Source organism: Crocodylus siamensis, chromosome 3, assembly GCF_052110815.1.
Source record: "Crocodylus siamensis isolate JL-2025a chromosome 3, ASM5211081v1, whole genome shotgun sequence".
Taxonomy (NCBI): domain Eukaryota; kingdom Metazoa; phylum Chordata; order Crocodylia; family Crocodylidae; genus Crocodylus; species Crocodylus siamensis.
Window position 1 is genome coordinate 36973684 of NC_143397.1, and position 14785 is coordinate 36988468.

Consider the following 14785-nt stretch of genomic DNA (forward strand, 5'->3'; position numbering starts at 1 on the left):
CGCCCGCTTTATAGGGGCGGCCGGGCCGGGCCCGCGCGGAGCCTGCGTCAGTGCCCCCCGCCGGCCGCCCCCGGCGCCACGCAGCGGCCTCGGCCCGGCGGGGGGGAGGGAGGGACCCGCTCCCGCCCCCGCCCCGCCAGCCCCAGCCCCGGGAGCCGGCGGGGGGAGGCTGTGCCATATTGCGTGTGCCCCGAGACGGGCGCACACCGACGTGCACGCACACACAGAGACGCACAGAGACGCGCACGCACACACGCGTCCACAGGCATGTACAGACACACAAGCACGGACGTGTACACACGCACACACGGGTATACAGACACGTGCGCACACACACACACACGGGTGCACAGACACGTACACATACTCGAATGCACACAGATCGGCGTGCGCAGAAGCACACAGACGCGCGCACACACGTGTGTGTGTGTGTGTGTGTGTGTGTGTGTGTGTGTGTGTGTGTGTGTGTGTGTGTGTGAACCTAGGCCTTTTCCAGCCTGCAGCTTTCCCCCGGCCCCACTGCTCTGCGCTGCAGGCGGTGGAGAGCGCCCAGCTCCGCTCGGATTAACGATCTGGCTCCGGCTCCCGGCACTGATCCGTCAGGGACGTGGCGAGAGCCGCGCACCGAGTCCTTCCCCTTAGCCCTGCAGTGGGCACTACCCCAGGTTAACAGCTGGGGACAAGCGAGCCCTCTCAGCCCACGCCTCGGGGCACCGGGATGCCCGGGCAGCAGGGCGGGGCGCTCCGGGCAGAGCCGGCCCGGTGCCGAGGCAGCGCGGCCGCCAGCGGAGAAAGGGACAGCGGGGAATGTGAATACAAACCAGGGACCAGCTTGGAGCAGCCTGATGGGTCTTCACCCCCAGGCTCCAGCCCAGGTCCACTGCAGCCGCAAAACGCAGCCCATTGCCCCAGACCACTTGATTTCTCTGAGTAGGTGTGGCCTTAAGAAGCTCCTGACTTCTTCCAGGAGTAGGACATCCATCACCAAAGAGAGGGAAATTTGGCACGTGACCCCCATCCCTTTCCAACACAGACCCTTCTTTTACAGCCTCGGGAGCTCTGATGGTGAAAAGCAGGATGATCAGACCCGGGTCCCAGATGCTTAGCTAAACCTGAAACCGTTCAAAATTAAATGTTCCATGAGAAGAGGCTGCCACAGGTTGGTTTAAACAGACATATATACAGACGTCAGCCAAAAGAGTTCAGGCGTTTCTGAGAACAAGATCAAAGGGGGAAAAGTTGTTTTCCCACATTAAGAACAAAAAAATCTTGTAATTGTTTCCTTGCAAAACTCCAGCATGTCATGTTTTGAAACAAGGGGTTGCCTCCTGCTAGTGTTACAGAAGTGCGTCTTGCTGGAGAGCAAGAAAAACCCCTGAACAGGCTGAATCATAAACTCTTGAGAAATATGATTTTGCACATGGTTAGTAAATAAAACGTCGTCAGAGCCTAGAGTTGACTGTCTCAGCTCTGTCTGGTATTCAGATCCACCCCAGGAATGTGGGGAGTATCCTGGAAGGACTGAGCATGCATCCCAGTATTAGCATGTGACTGGATGGTATTCAAAGAAGAACGTGTGTATAAAGACGCGCATTTTCTGAGGAGCATTGAATTTCCCCTTCGGCAGCTGGAGTGAGCAGCCACCTGGTAAGGAATAAAGGCTATTTTGGTTTCTGGCTGATATCTTTTATTCACTGGTGAATCAGCAACGGTGGAGCTGGAGACGTGTCCCTGTAGTTGCAATACTTAGCAGCTAAATTCTCTAAAAACTCATTTGCATTGGATGTACACTAGCATGGAGGTGTTGTAATAGGGAGCCAGGGCTCCAGTTCCTTTACTAGAGAGACTGCAGCAGAAAGAGCCCCAGGCAGCTGAACAGGGGTCAGATGCAGGAGGTAAAGCAGGCAGGGAGCAACTACAGCCCAGGTGTAATAAGCTGCTCATTAAGATGAGGGCCAAGTCTGCAGCTGGTTAAGAGAACACCTGACAGAAAAGGGGGGAGCCCAGGGGATATAACCTGGGTACAGGATTAGGGTAGCCCTAGAGGGCTCCACAGCCACCCCAGGCCTTGTCGCACCACAGTGTGCAGGACTTCATGGAAATTGCTTATCGCAGTTGCTTAGAGCTACTATAATAATGAAAAGTGGAGCTGAGAACAGAGAGATTGCCTGTCCTGTACTCTCAATGATCCCTATGGTAGAGGGCTATGATAGAGGGCTGTGGGTGGGCACAGACTCTGGCACTGGCTCAACAAGGAGATGGGGAATGGGAGCTGGCAGAGAAAACTGAGATGAGGTCAAAGTAGAAGCCAGGGATGAAGATTGGAAGACTAGGAGAAGAAACCTGGCACAGAAGATTGAGGCTAAGAGTAGGGAGAAAAACTGAGACTTGACTTAGGAACCTAGAGGCAAAGTTTAGAATTGGCTGAGCAAGGAGACCAGGACTATAATAAGGAACTCGGGAAGGCTGGAGACAGGGTTTGTCTAGGCAAGGAGAACCTTGAGGAGGTGGTGATTGGAAGAGACCAGACTGGCTACATACAGGGACAGAGCAGAGGGGTCAGATGCATAGAGAGCAAGAGCAGAAGGACCTGTTCCCAGATGACACATTCTTAGTTCAAAGCCTGGAATTCAAAATTCAGGAATCTCAAAATTCCTCTGCTGTGGCATATAGCTGTGAAACCCGCCAGCAAATCCTGTCTTTCATACTCCTCCTGTAGCTGATCCACATAGAGCGTATCTACATGTGTCACTATGGTGACGTTGTTAATACTTCCTTTTGGAAGTACTAAATCATGGCACAGTAACAGCCCATACTGCACCATACATGCGGTGCGGTTATTTTTGGCAGCTACTTCACCATAGTGGCACACTATACCACGGAAGTGCATTACTATGGTGAAGTAGCTGCTGGTCTGTGGACACTATGTCACCAGAATGCATTGCTATAGGAACATAGCATCATGTGTAGATGCACTCATAGAGGATGACAACACATTACTGGTATTAGTGACTGTTTGCTCAAATATCAGAAGTCTATGCCATGGAACAAAAGAGTCCAACCCTGCTGATGACCCATCTGAAATTATTTTGGGTTGATGATAAAATTTCCTACTTTAAAAAATAAGCTAAAGTTGCAAAGTCAGGTGAAAATGAGGATATGTTAGAAATAAGATTGTAATTTTAAATTTTGCATCCGTATGGATATGCATTATGAAACAATGCTTAATAACATGATTACATGCTATTTTTTCAACAAGATGCCAAGCACAGTCAATGAAAACAGACCAGGGTATAGGTAGTGAAGAACGTCATCTCCACATTTGTTGCAAAAGGTGAAATGGGCATAGTAAGGCAGAGGGCATCAGGAAGAGAAATGACAGTCTGGATGATAACCTTGCCTCTGCAGTCAAATTCTGATGCTGGGCAAGTCAAGTAAACTTCTGAGAGGTGATCATTAATTGTGGGGCCTCCATAACTGAAGTCAGTGGAAGCTGTGCTTTCATCATCCACAGTGATTCTGAGTACGCTCAAAAATCAAGTGCTTGAAAGCAGGTACCCCAAATTAGAAAACACTGTTGACTTTTATTTTTTGTGCCTCAGTTCCTGTCTACAAAACAGATAAAATAATCAATTCATTAATTTTGAGAAGCATTCAGAAACAATAGAAAAAGCTCATGAGGAAATAATTTTTAGTTCAGAGCAGGGATTGCATATCACACCTGGAGTCATGCACTGAAATATGATGATAAAACAGAAATATGGCAAAGCTGTTCATTCTGTTAGTGTAGTCTACTCTGAGCACTGAATGAGTAATGGGTTCTGAGGTGGGGAGGAGGAACAAAATGCAATCACATAACCAAAGAATTGATTTTTATGTATATGCACAGAAGTACTGAATTAAGACCACACACTAATTCAGGCTGAACCTAATTCTGCCTTTTCTTAATTTTGCATTTCTGGACTTTGAAGACTTAATAATCTTTGAGTGCAGTTTTTTGTGCAATGTTAGTTAATATTTATAAATGTAGGAATTTGCACAGGTTCCAGTCACTCCCAGGACTTTGTTTTATTAGGAGCTAGGGTCACCTAGGAAGACAGATACCTTTGCTGTAGGGAGCTCACAGTCTTAGTAAAGTAATACAACAAGTCCATGTAATGGGAGAAGGCTGCAGTCAGCTATTGGTACAATTCAGTGAATATTTGCCTTTTTATGCTTGTTTTTATATATACAAGAAATACATGTTCTCATCCCTGACTACCCCTCAGACTAGCCATTAACATGTGACTTAGGGAAAGCATTCCAGGCAGTAGTTGGCAGTTGTTCCAGCATTGGAGGGTTGTTTTATGAGGCTGTCGGATACAGACCATGTGGGAAAGAAGTTAATAAGCAGAATAGTGGTAATGGGCAGGGCGCAGCTGTACCTTCACAGTCCCAGACCACAGTGTCATTCATACAAGTCCTCTAACTGAGTAAGAGGGCTTGTATGCTATTTTTGCATCCTGGTCTGAGACTTCTGGCACCTCAAAAGACTCATCACCTCCCTACTTCCTGGCCAGCAATGGAGACAGAGGCTGTGGTCAACCCACAAGGTAGCTGCCTCAGGGGGATAAGGTCTCTTATAAAGAGGTGAGGGAGGAAGTAGCTCTATTTAAAGAATAAGAGCAGTCACTAGAGAAGCAGTTAGGAACAACTTATGAAAAGAAGAAATCAACAACAACACCAAAAATCAAGGATAGAATATACAAATGACAGGCACAGAGCACAGGGTCACATATTCCAGATGGGGCAGTGAATGTTAAAGGAAGCACAGGGGATTTTACTTTGCTGTGAGTGGTTCCCCCAGCCCAGAAGGTGACATATCAATTGCATTGCAGCTCTCCTTTGGGAGGGCTGATTGGTTCTGTACAAAAAGAGAAATAGATGGTCCCTGCTCCAAAGAACAATTAAGAGAAAGTAAGTGACAGACATAGGGAGAGAAAAAGTAACCATGATCACACAATTTATATAGGCAAACAATGTGCAAAAATTGATAGGTCTGAATCATTTCTTTAACTTAAAAAGATTATGAAGCTAAAAATTCTCTAGCAAATTCAGGATCATTGGAGCAAGCACTTGGAAGCAGAGGACATCTTGCCTCACCGACACCAGTTTTCCCTATCCTACTTGTCTTCCTTACCAATGTACTCCTCACTTCAGGGTCCTTATTCATCCCACTTCACGGCTGCTCCACTGCTTATACCAATGCATTATTTTCTGTGGGGAGGGGTAATTGAAGGGAAACAATAGTCCTAATATACTTCAGACTTCCCCCATATAAAGGCACACTAAAGATAGAATAAGCAGCAAGCCAATCAATCAATTGAGGGGCAGATAGCCAACTCTGCTGCAAAGGGGCTTCAATGGACCTTGCTCTGCCCTGTGAATAAATCTTGATCTGTGCTTTAGAATAACAATTTATTTGTGCATTATTAAGAACACGAAAGAGGAAAGTGTTCAAAAAACAGGAGCAAAACCTGTGCCATTGTTTATTAAACCCTTCCCCCCACAACCCCACATTATGTCTATATCCTAACTCTCACTTTATTTTAGAAAATGGAAATTCTGATTTATTTCTCCACACTGCACAATAATTTTTCCCCAATGTCAAGATAATTACAAACAGCTCCTATCCCTTGGCTGAGTTTCATACTCAGTCATTTTTGTACATGGTGCACATTGTCCTCAATAAAAATGAAGGTTGGGGCCACATGTTTTAAGGGGAAGCATACAATCTGGACAATACCAAATAAAATAACCAACAAGCATCAAAACTGCTTGACCAACAGCGTCTGGTGGCAAAACAACATAAACATCCCTTTTCACAATCCACAAATAGAGGAGAAGTAATGCCTGACCTGCTATCAAGACCTAATAACTCCTATAATCAGAAGAGCAGATGAGTACTGTAATATAACAGACCCTCTCATCTTCAGGTACTCTGCATGAAATTAAATAAAGTTTGAACTATAAATAAGCCTTTTGTTAGCAAATACTAATTTTTGAGAGTACTGAGGCCATTAGAAACTAATATATCTCCCATGTTTATGCTAACTTTGCTGCAGATCAGATTTAAACGGGAAAGAGAGTTAACAGGCAATAACATTTCCATATCAAATACAAAGCTGTTCGTAGTTACCCAGTATATCCGCTTTTCTTATTTTTATCTACCTTCTGGGTTTGGTGATATTACTTTTAAAGTTAGAAAAGCATAGATGCTTTTGCTGTACAATACTGCTGTATGAAAGCAGAAATCAGAGTAACTGAACGTTCAGCATTTTGGTTGCAGGTATGAATGTATTATGGTAGATCCTTGCCTGATATACATGTAAAGCAGGACTTGTTTTTATGGCTACACATTCTGGAAGTTAAGCATGTATTTGACTGCTTTACTGAACCAGGGCTCTAAAAGCAGCCACTTGACTCTAAGATCATATTCAAAGCTTTCTTGAGTAGAAATAAACTTTAAATACCGTACTGAGTCAGGGGCTGAATCTAGAAAACTCAATTAAAAATGTTTTATATAAAATACCTGATTATTACCTTTCTGAATCAAGAAATTAAGACCCATTAAGTCTGTGTCCAAAATATACAAAAATAAAGAATTGCTATGGTAAGTAATTAAGGCTTGGTATGCTTCAAGTAGCAATAGCAACTAGAGGCAAATTAGAAAGATAACATCTGCTAGATACCAGTTCATCTGTGTGAGCAAAGGACTAGCTCTCAGAGAACTCCTCTAACAGAAGAAATACTTTCCAAGTCAAAGACTCCAGTGCTCATAGAACTGCAGCAAGAATAGCTAAGTTATAGGTTTCCCCTTAAAATGATCATGAAGGAAATAAATACCAGTACCAGGCAGCTTCTGAGAACTGACCTTCATTTCACCCCTGCACAGACCCATGACAGAGTCTGTGCATTATTTTTGTCTATCTTAAGTCTTCAGAACAAGCAGACAGACCTTTTAGTGGTTCTTTGCACAGGACTATCATCTGCTGACATTTGCAACCCAGATGGCAAACAGTTTGAGTTAGCACCCATGTTTTAGTCTCTTATTGATATTTAGACAGAAGGCAAGGCAGGAAGGTATCTTATAACTGACTGACTGGAAGTGCACTTCCATATTCATCAACCTACTTTGCCAGATGCTACGAATGGCAAGAAGGCAGGTGCCCTAACATAGAGGAACCCAGGTAGACAGAGAGCTGGAGCAAGGCACTACCTGGGTGTCCCTGGTATCTTTCACTCCCAGCTTGCACTGCCTTCTGCCGGACTACCATGGCTAATCACCTCTGTTATCAATACCTAGTACATTTTGAATGGTTTAGACTCTAACCCTCAGAGTAAAAGTAAGAATAGTAGACGTTACATACATTACAAAATTGACCAGACTTTATTTTACTGCTTTGGGATAAAGAGTGCAAAAGATGACATTCACTGTATACAACAATAGCAAGTGACAGACAACAGTACAGCCTCTCTGTCATATTTCTGTATTTCCTCATACACGACTGAAGTGACATTATCAACCTTTTTAAAATATATCATTTGACCTTTCTAAATGTGCTCTGTCCATTAGAGATGTGTCTGGAGGGTTTTAAAAAGTGACAGTTAAATCTAGTTCTAGTTTATGCAAATAAAAAAGGAGCCACCATCAGAAGAAACAGAGGGGGTGTTATCTGCTCTTTCCACTGGCAGGGAATGTAGCCCTCAGAGGTGGGCAGCACAGGCTGGGGTGGAGGTGAAGAGGGGAGACAAAACTAGAATGGCCTGAGCAGGAGCATGGTAGACTGAAACTTGGGAAATTCAAGTCCCTATTCTACTACAGACTTCTTGTGTGTCCTTGAAGAAACTAATGTGGTTTTCTGTTCCCTGTCTGAAAAATGAGACTGCTACTTCCTTACCTGATGGAGAGGTGTTGGAAATAAATATGTTAAGGATTGTGAGGTGCTCAGACACAAATGTAACAGGTGTCAAGTAAGGATTTTAGTCAGAGACAGCAGCCAAGAAATAGTGACTTATGTGCTGTCCATACAGCCTCTACTGGCAGCAGTCCTGTGTCCCTTTACCAGCAATTAAAAGCTGGTTTCCACCAGTGGGACCCCCAAGGGATGGCTATAGGACAATACTGCCATCTTCAACCACTTCTGCAAATCCTATTTTCTTAGTTAAATTCATGGTCAAATTTCATGTTGTTTGCACATCCAAAAAACTCAGTAGACTTCATTGTGAATTACAAATATGCACAATGTGAGATCAGGCTTCCTGTGTCAATACACTGCAATATTATGAGATATATAGTATGAAATCTGCATACAAAGTTTCAGAGCTGGTCAACTCAAACAGAACAAGTTGTTTCAGCAATTGTCCCCTTGGTTGCACACCATGGGGTTGCCTCTTCTTATCAGATTTTTGCAGGTTGTTATATGAAACGTGTAATAAGCGACCATGTACTAACCATGGGACGCTAATGTGAAAAGGTTTTCTGAGAAGCAGTTTCACATGCAGTGGGGAAATGATAATTACTTTGTTAGTGTTGAAAGAAGGTTTTGTTCTGTATCTTCCTCTTAATGGAGCACATTAGTAGGACTAACCAAACTTGGGTCAATTAATCCTACAATTAGCATGTTTTAGGAGATGTGCATCAGTAGAGCAGAAACATCCAGTTTATCCAGACATGTCCTGACTTGGAGCTATATGTTTATCAGGATGAAGAAGTCACATCAAAAGTAAATAACTGTTCTTTCACATTATAACAAGCAATAGAGAGTTAATCTTCCTGGGACCATGAATCCATACAAATATATCCACTTCATTATCTATATCTCAAATTATCAATCACTATTCCCTACTTGAAATTAGTTTATTGCTGTTCTCTGTGGGAATACATCCACACCTACTGTATTATTCCAAAGTAATCCCCTACTGTGCAAAAAACTGGTCTGCCTGACCTTGCGTGGGAAAGATGGATCACTCTGATAGATGTAGTTTATAGGAGAAAGGAGACCAAATGCTTGAAGTACCATATTTGCAACAATAATAGAAAATATAAAGTGGCATACATATGAGCAGCCACTGAAACACATTCACCTAAGTTTTTGTTTGTTCATGAGTATGTTCCCTGAGTTTATTTCAATGCATAGTTTATCTACTGTTGTTACCAGGATTTCTGAAGCCTGCACTCATGGATAGCAGCTCAAAGTGCAGAAGCAAGCTCCCTTGAGCCAGGGCCATGTCCAACACTACTTTTATACATTATGATCATGTGCTGATTACAAGAACAATCACATAAAACACAAAATGCAGCACTTCACCTTATTACCATTTTTAAGATAGTCCTTTCCTCTAACCAGAGGCGTAGCGGCACAGCTCAGCATCTGGGACTACCACCATGCTGATTGCTGCACCCGCAAGGCTATTCTTGCATCTCCTCACAGGGATGGCACCCAGGGTTGCCGCCTCAGTCACCTCCCCTCCCCCCGCCAGTTATGTTACTGCTTATAATGATATAAATGAAGATTAAATATTAAAGAACGTGGAAAATAGGAGGACTTTGAGTACATGTGCCCCAAACCATGAATGTTATCTTTCCAATAACAAAGAGGGGACCAGGGTGGCATGGGTACCAAGGCACACAGTTGACAGCCCAGGAGCTACAAGTTCGAAGCCATAGCAGAAGCACTCATGGCACAGCCTGTCAGATTTCAACTGAACTCTGCTAAATACCTTGTCATAAGGACACAAGAAGAAAGGAATGACAGAGAATGAGCAGTTACTCTTAGGTTAAACAGGATTCCTCTCTAGTCCTTTGAAATCATAAGCAAAATCTAAGACCCTAGGGGAGTATAAGGTAACCAACACTAATCCAGTCTAAGGCTTTATTTACTTATTATTAAATTTTCCAGTTGAGAAAACCTATCTGATTCACCTTAGCTCTCCTATTCAAGATGGAGTCCAGATGAGATACTGCCCTACTAGAAAATGGGGAGTGCTCTTTAGCCAAGGAAGACCTAGGTGGCATTCTCTCCTGGCAGCTTCCTCTCACTGGCAATCTTCCTTTTCCCCACAGGCAAAAGGGACCAATACCTGAGTAGTCATATTAAATTGCCATTCTGTCCCTATCCTTATTTATGCTATGTGCCATTTGGGCATTCCTAGGCCCAAACAAGGGAAAATGACCTTTCCAGTAATATAAGACACAACCTTAAACTCCTAAACAGAGGACATGCCAGCCTTACCGTCCCAGCTCTGCAAGGTACAGCATATTAAGGACACACAAATAAAATGACATACCTAGAACTTTGTAATAAAGCATTATACTGAAACACCAAACTGCATTAACCACTAATTCTTCAATGTCACTAGGACTTGGGCTGTAGAAAGACACTCATTTGAAAACATGATGGGATGTAATTTGTGATCCCAACAATCATGCCTCCTGATCTGCCATGTGTAAACAGCACAAGGTGTGATTTTAGGACTGACAAGGTGCCCAACAATAACCTTATTGTTGAATGGCTCAATGGGGCTGTAGCAGGCACTAAGGTGCCTGCTACTGAAAAGCAGCAGTATGGGCTCAGGTGCTGGTTGCTAGGGGCAACCAGGAGGAGCTAAGGGCCAACACCTGGTTAGTCAGCTGACAGGAAGGGGCAGGGCTGACCACTATAAGAGCCAGACAGGAGGCTAGGCATGCTCTCTCTCTCAACTGGCAGCCAGACAGAAGGAACACTGTTTGACCAAGGAAAAGAGCTTGGTCCTGAAAGGGGAAAAGTGAAAGGCCCGGATGTACAAGCCACTAGTTATATGGGTGAGAGATGTTGCATAGTTCAGAGAATGTTTTAGCCAGGAGGCTTAGATTTGTGTTATAGCTGATTGGCTTGTGTTATTGCTTTTGTTGTTGTTGTTGTTACACCAGAGGACTGGGTAAGGCTATTAGGGGTTAGAGGAGGCCTCATACAGGGCTCCATGGTAGCGTGGGGACCCCAGTACCAGAGAGGGCACAACATTCAGGGGTGCACTGACCCCAGCCCTGAGAAGGGACGCAGAGGATTGGGGGCCAGGTAAGGACAAAGCCGCCTGAGCCCCACAGGAAATTTAAGACCTGAGGAGGGGATTTGGGAGCCAGACATGGCTACAGCCACCTGAGCCCGAGTTGTGACAGGCCAGATAGGCCAAAACTGTCCGTGGGGCACAGAGCGTGGAATTGACCAAACAATGTCCGGTACATCTGCAAGGCTTGGGGCATGGTACAGGGGTGGTTGGAGCCACGCATAGCCCATAAGGCCAGGGTGCACCGAGTCACCCAAGATAGTACTGAGATGCATCAGAGCACCGTGTCAAACAGGACTAAGGGCAGCCTCCGTTAAACTTTATTAACATCAAAGACATGGCAGGCAAGATTGTGAGAGTGCTTTTAATATCATCTTGGCACGGTAGGGGGTGCTAGGGGAGTTCATGGCCACCCCTAGGATCCCACGCTGTCACAGGCCCATAGAGTTAGTTCAAACCCCAACATGGTCCCCAGAGCTGGTGGATGAACAGCTGATGACTGGCAGATTGGGAGCTCTCTGAGCCACAGAACATTCCTAATCTGATCATCAGGTTATCACAGGGGCTGGAAAAATGCGGCTCATGGTCCAGAAGTGCCCCACCAGGCCATTCTATCTGGCTGTGTGGGGCCCCTAAAAAATCTAGAAAACTAATATTTGTCTGACCCTGGCTGCCTGTGATGTGGCCCTCAATGGCTTACCAAAACTCAGTAAGTGGCCCTCCGCCTGAAATAATTGCCCATCCTGGGTTATCAGGAGCACTTCCAGGCTTGGGCCCCACAACGCTTCTAATGTGCTGATCAACTGATTGGACTGCCCTGGGGCTCTAGCCCCAGAGAACTTCTGCTCTGGGGCTACTCGGTGCACTCCTGACAGTGTGGATGATCAGCGGATTGTCAGCTAGTAGGGACCCCACTGACCGACATTTAATTTAACGTGAGATGGAAACCAGTCACAATGACACATTTTGTGTAGTAACGATCTGTTTTCTTGTTTTATTATGCCAATAACTGCCTGAATATGTAGCCAGGTTATACTTTAATTGTGATTTTAAGTGTAATATCTGCCATAGAACTTAGACACATACTTAAAAGTTGTGTCTATGTGTGATATTTACTGTGTTGCCTAATTAGCTCTGCGGTAAATGTCTTGGCATCTACACATGCACGGCTATTAGGCTGGAGTAAACTAATACTACAGCAGTTTTTTATTCTGCAGCAGCACACGTGTAGACGCTGACATTGCTGTCTGGGGTACAAGAGTGCTTCAGTGGGGACTGCCTGCTGGCTAGTACTGCACTGAAGCACCCTCGGTGCCCCAGCCAGTCCCTCCACAGTACATTGAGCTGGGGCAGAGCAGCCCCAAACTGGTAGTCTAAGCCCCTGGGCCCCCTGTCAGCCAGGGCTGTTCCAACTTGGCATAGCATGCTGCAGTCCTGGGCACACAAGTAGACGTGGTGCCTGGGAGCCATAAACTTTGGTACAGTAAGTGCCAGAGTTTATTACATCAGATTAATATGCACATGTAGATGCATTCAAAGAGAAGCATTTTGATCCAGCTGTCCAGACTGATGTGCATCTACATGGCTCAGCTGCCCAGGAGGATTTGCACTGCCAGGGAGGGTGGCTAACTACCTGAGAAAGTAACCCCTGTTTTTAGAAGTGCTAAGCAATCAGCAGCTCCCAGTGACTTCTATGCACCACCTCCATGTCTCCTGAGAAGCCTAATGCATCTTTGCTGGTATCCATCAGATCCGCTGCTGTTTTGACTTCAAGGGAAAATACAGGAGGAATGAGGTTTTTGGAAGAAATCCAGAAAAGATCAAAATGCTGACAATTAAGAGATCAAAATATGTGACTTCCTGCTGCTTTGTACCCACAGAGTGTCTTTACTGTAGTTCTCTTTGCAAAAGGTCCTGTATGGATGAATGTGCATGTGTGGTGGCTATCTGTAAAAATTAATTCCCCATTTTGGGGATAAAAAAATGTGGATTTAAAAAGAATAAAAAACAGATGAAAATCACTAGATGTAAAACTTATATTAAAGATTGGTTTTATTAGTTAACAGATTATACCAGTGATTCTCTGACAAACAGATCTAACTTAATGCCAACAGTTACAACTTACCCAAATGGAAGCTATTGAATTATACAAACACTATTACATACTGTTTCTGTTTTATATTTAAAATGCTAAAACCCAGCATGAACTACTTGTTTAATGATATTTTTTTATTTATCTCCATCAAAAGTATATTAAATATTTTATATCAATTTATATAGCTGGACTTCTCAGTTTATTTGATCTTGAGCTTTAATAAAAATTGTGCACAGGTAATTCTAAGAAATCTCCACACTTAAATTACATCCGGAAAACTCCAAATTCTGTCTTCTTGGTGGGTGCATTTAGTGCTGCACTGAGACTGAGACCCAAAACCAGTCTTGTATCAACTGGGTCAATAATTCCATCATCCCATAACCTGCAAATAAGAATGAAAGGAAGATTACAAAGCATTTTGTACCCAATGACCATTCAGACACAAAGAACAGACTACTTCTGTTGGGCCATAGAGGATTAAAAAAAAAAAAAAGGCAAATTATGATCAAGGATTTGGAGCTATTTTGCATTTACACTAGTGTAGCAAAGTACCATTTAATGCTTAGTCTTTATTTGTATAATTTGACTTCTAGATTCAACCATGAAATTCTAGGCAAAGTGATTAGGATAACTTCCCTAGTTAACTAGTGAGGTTATTCTACCTGAAATTCTCAGTATTAATGTCCTCCTAAATTCAAGAGAAAATATAATCTGTTTTTAAGTGGAAAAGCAACTAATGGTATAAAAATCTGCCCACCCTCCATATCACATTTATATTCTAAAAAGTAAACTACTATCATTAGTTAGTGTTACTGGGTCTAGCTTTGTATCAATTTGAGTTCTTTTAAGTTACAAAAGCACAAGGATTAAAAGTACTAGAATATTTTTTCTTTTCATCTACTGCCAAGAATGACGGCACTAATGTTTACTGAAGTCCAATTCTTAACAGATGTGAAGCAATCCCTGCCTTAAAGTCCCTGAAAGCAATGAATTTATAAAAATATACTATAGTGACAAAAAAAAAACACCCTCAAATCCCAAACAACTAAAAGGCATCAGTCTCATGACCATTTATGTATGGTATGTGAGCAGTCCCTTTGATGTTAAGCATGAGAGTACTTGCAGGATCAGGACCCAAGAACTTCATTCTGCACCAAATGAACTCCACACCAGAACTCCTAAACATCCTAAAACCTGTACAGAGCAGCACAACTAGGACAGGCCAAGTAGGGCACCAACACTACTTTCATGGAAGCCTTTGCTACTGCAGGCACAACCCTGCAGTGCCCAGCCACAAAAGCTACAATGAGTCTGTGCAGCTAGCTGCACTATCCCTGCAACACAGGGGTCCCTGGTGCCCTGTTTACTCCTTCCCACCAAAATTCTACTGGGCACAGCTGTGCCCCTCTCAGCAAAAATGTAAGGGAGGGTCACCATTCAGCTCAACTGCCTCTCCTCCCCACCCACATATGTAGGGCTGCCTGATGGCTAGAGAATGGCATTTGCTACATTTGCTTTAAAAATGGCTTGTAGGAAGAGTAAATCCAGTGCCAACACTACCCACCTTCTATGGCTGAATAGAGTAGGGGTACACCTGCTGCAGCA

General features: G+C 43.9%; 1 protein-coding gene across 1 annotated transcript in view; it reads right to left on the bottom strand.

The window, feature by feature from the left end:
• Positions 1-13113: 13113 nt before the first annotated feature.
• The window catches only part of MCCC2 (methylcrotonyl-CoA carboxylase subunit 2), a 70524-nt gene continuing 68852 nt past the window's right edge, over positions 13114-14785 (bottom strand). The window contains exon 17 of the mRNA XM_090038143.1: positions 13114-13562. Within this exon, the coding sequence (XP_089894269.1) occupies positions 13445-13562 (118 nt within the window). The 3' untranslated portion in view covers positions 13114-13444. The remainder of the gene's footprint in view (positions 13563-14785) is intronic.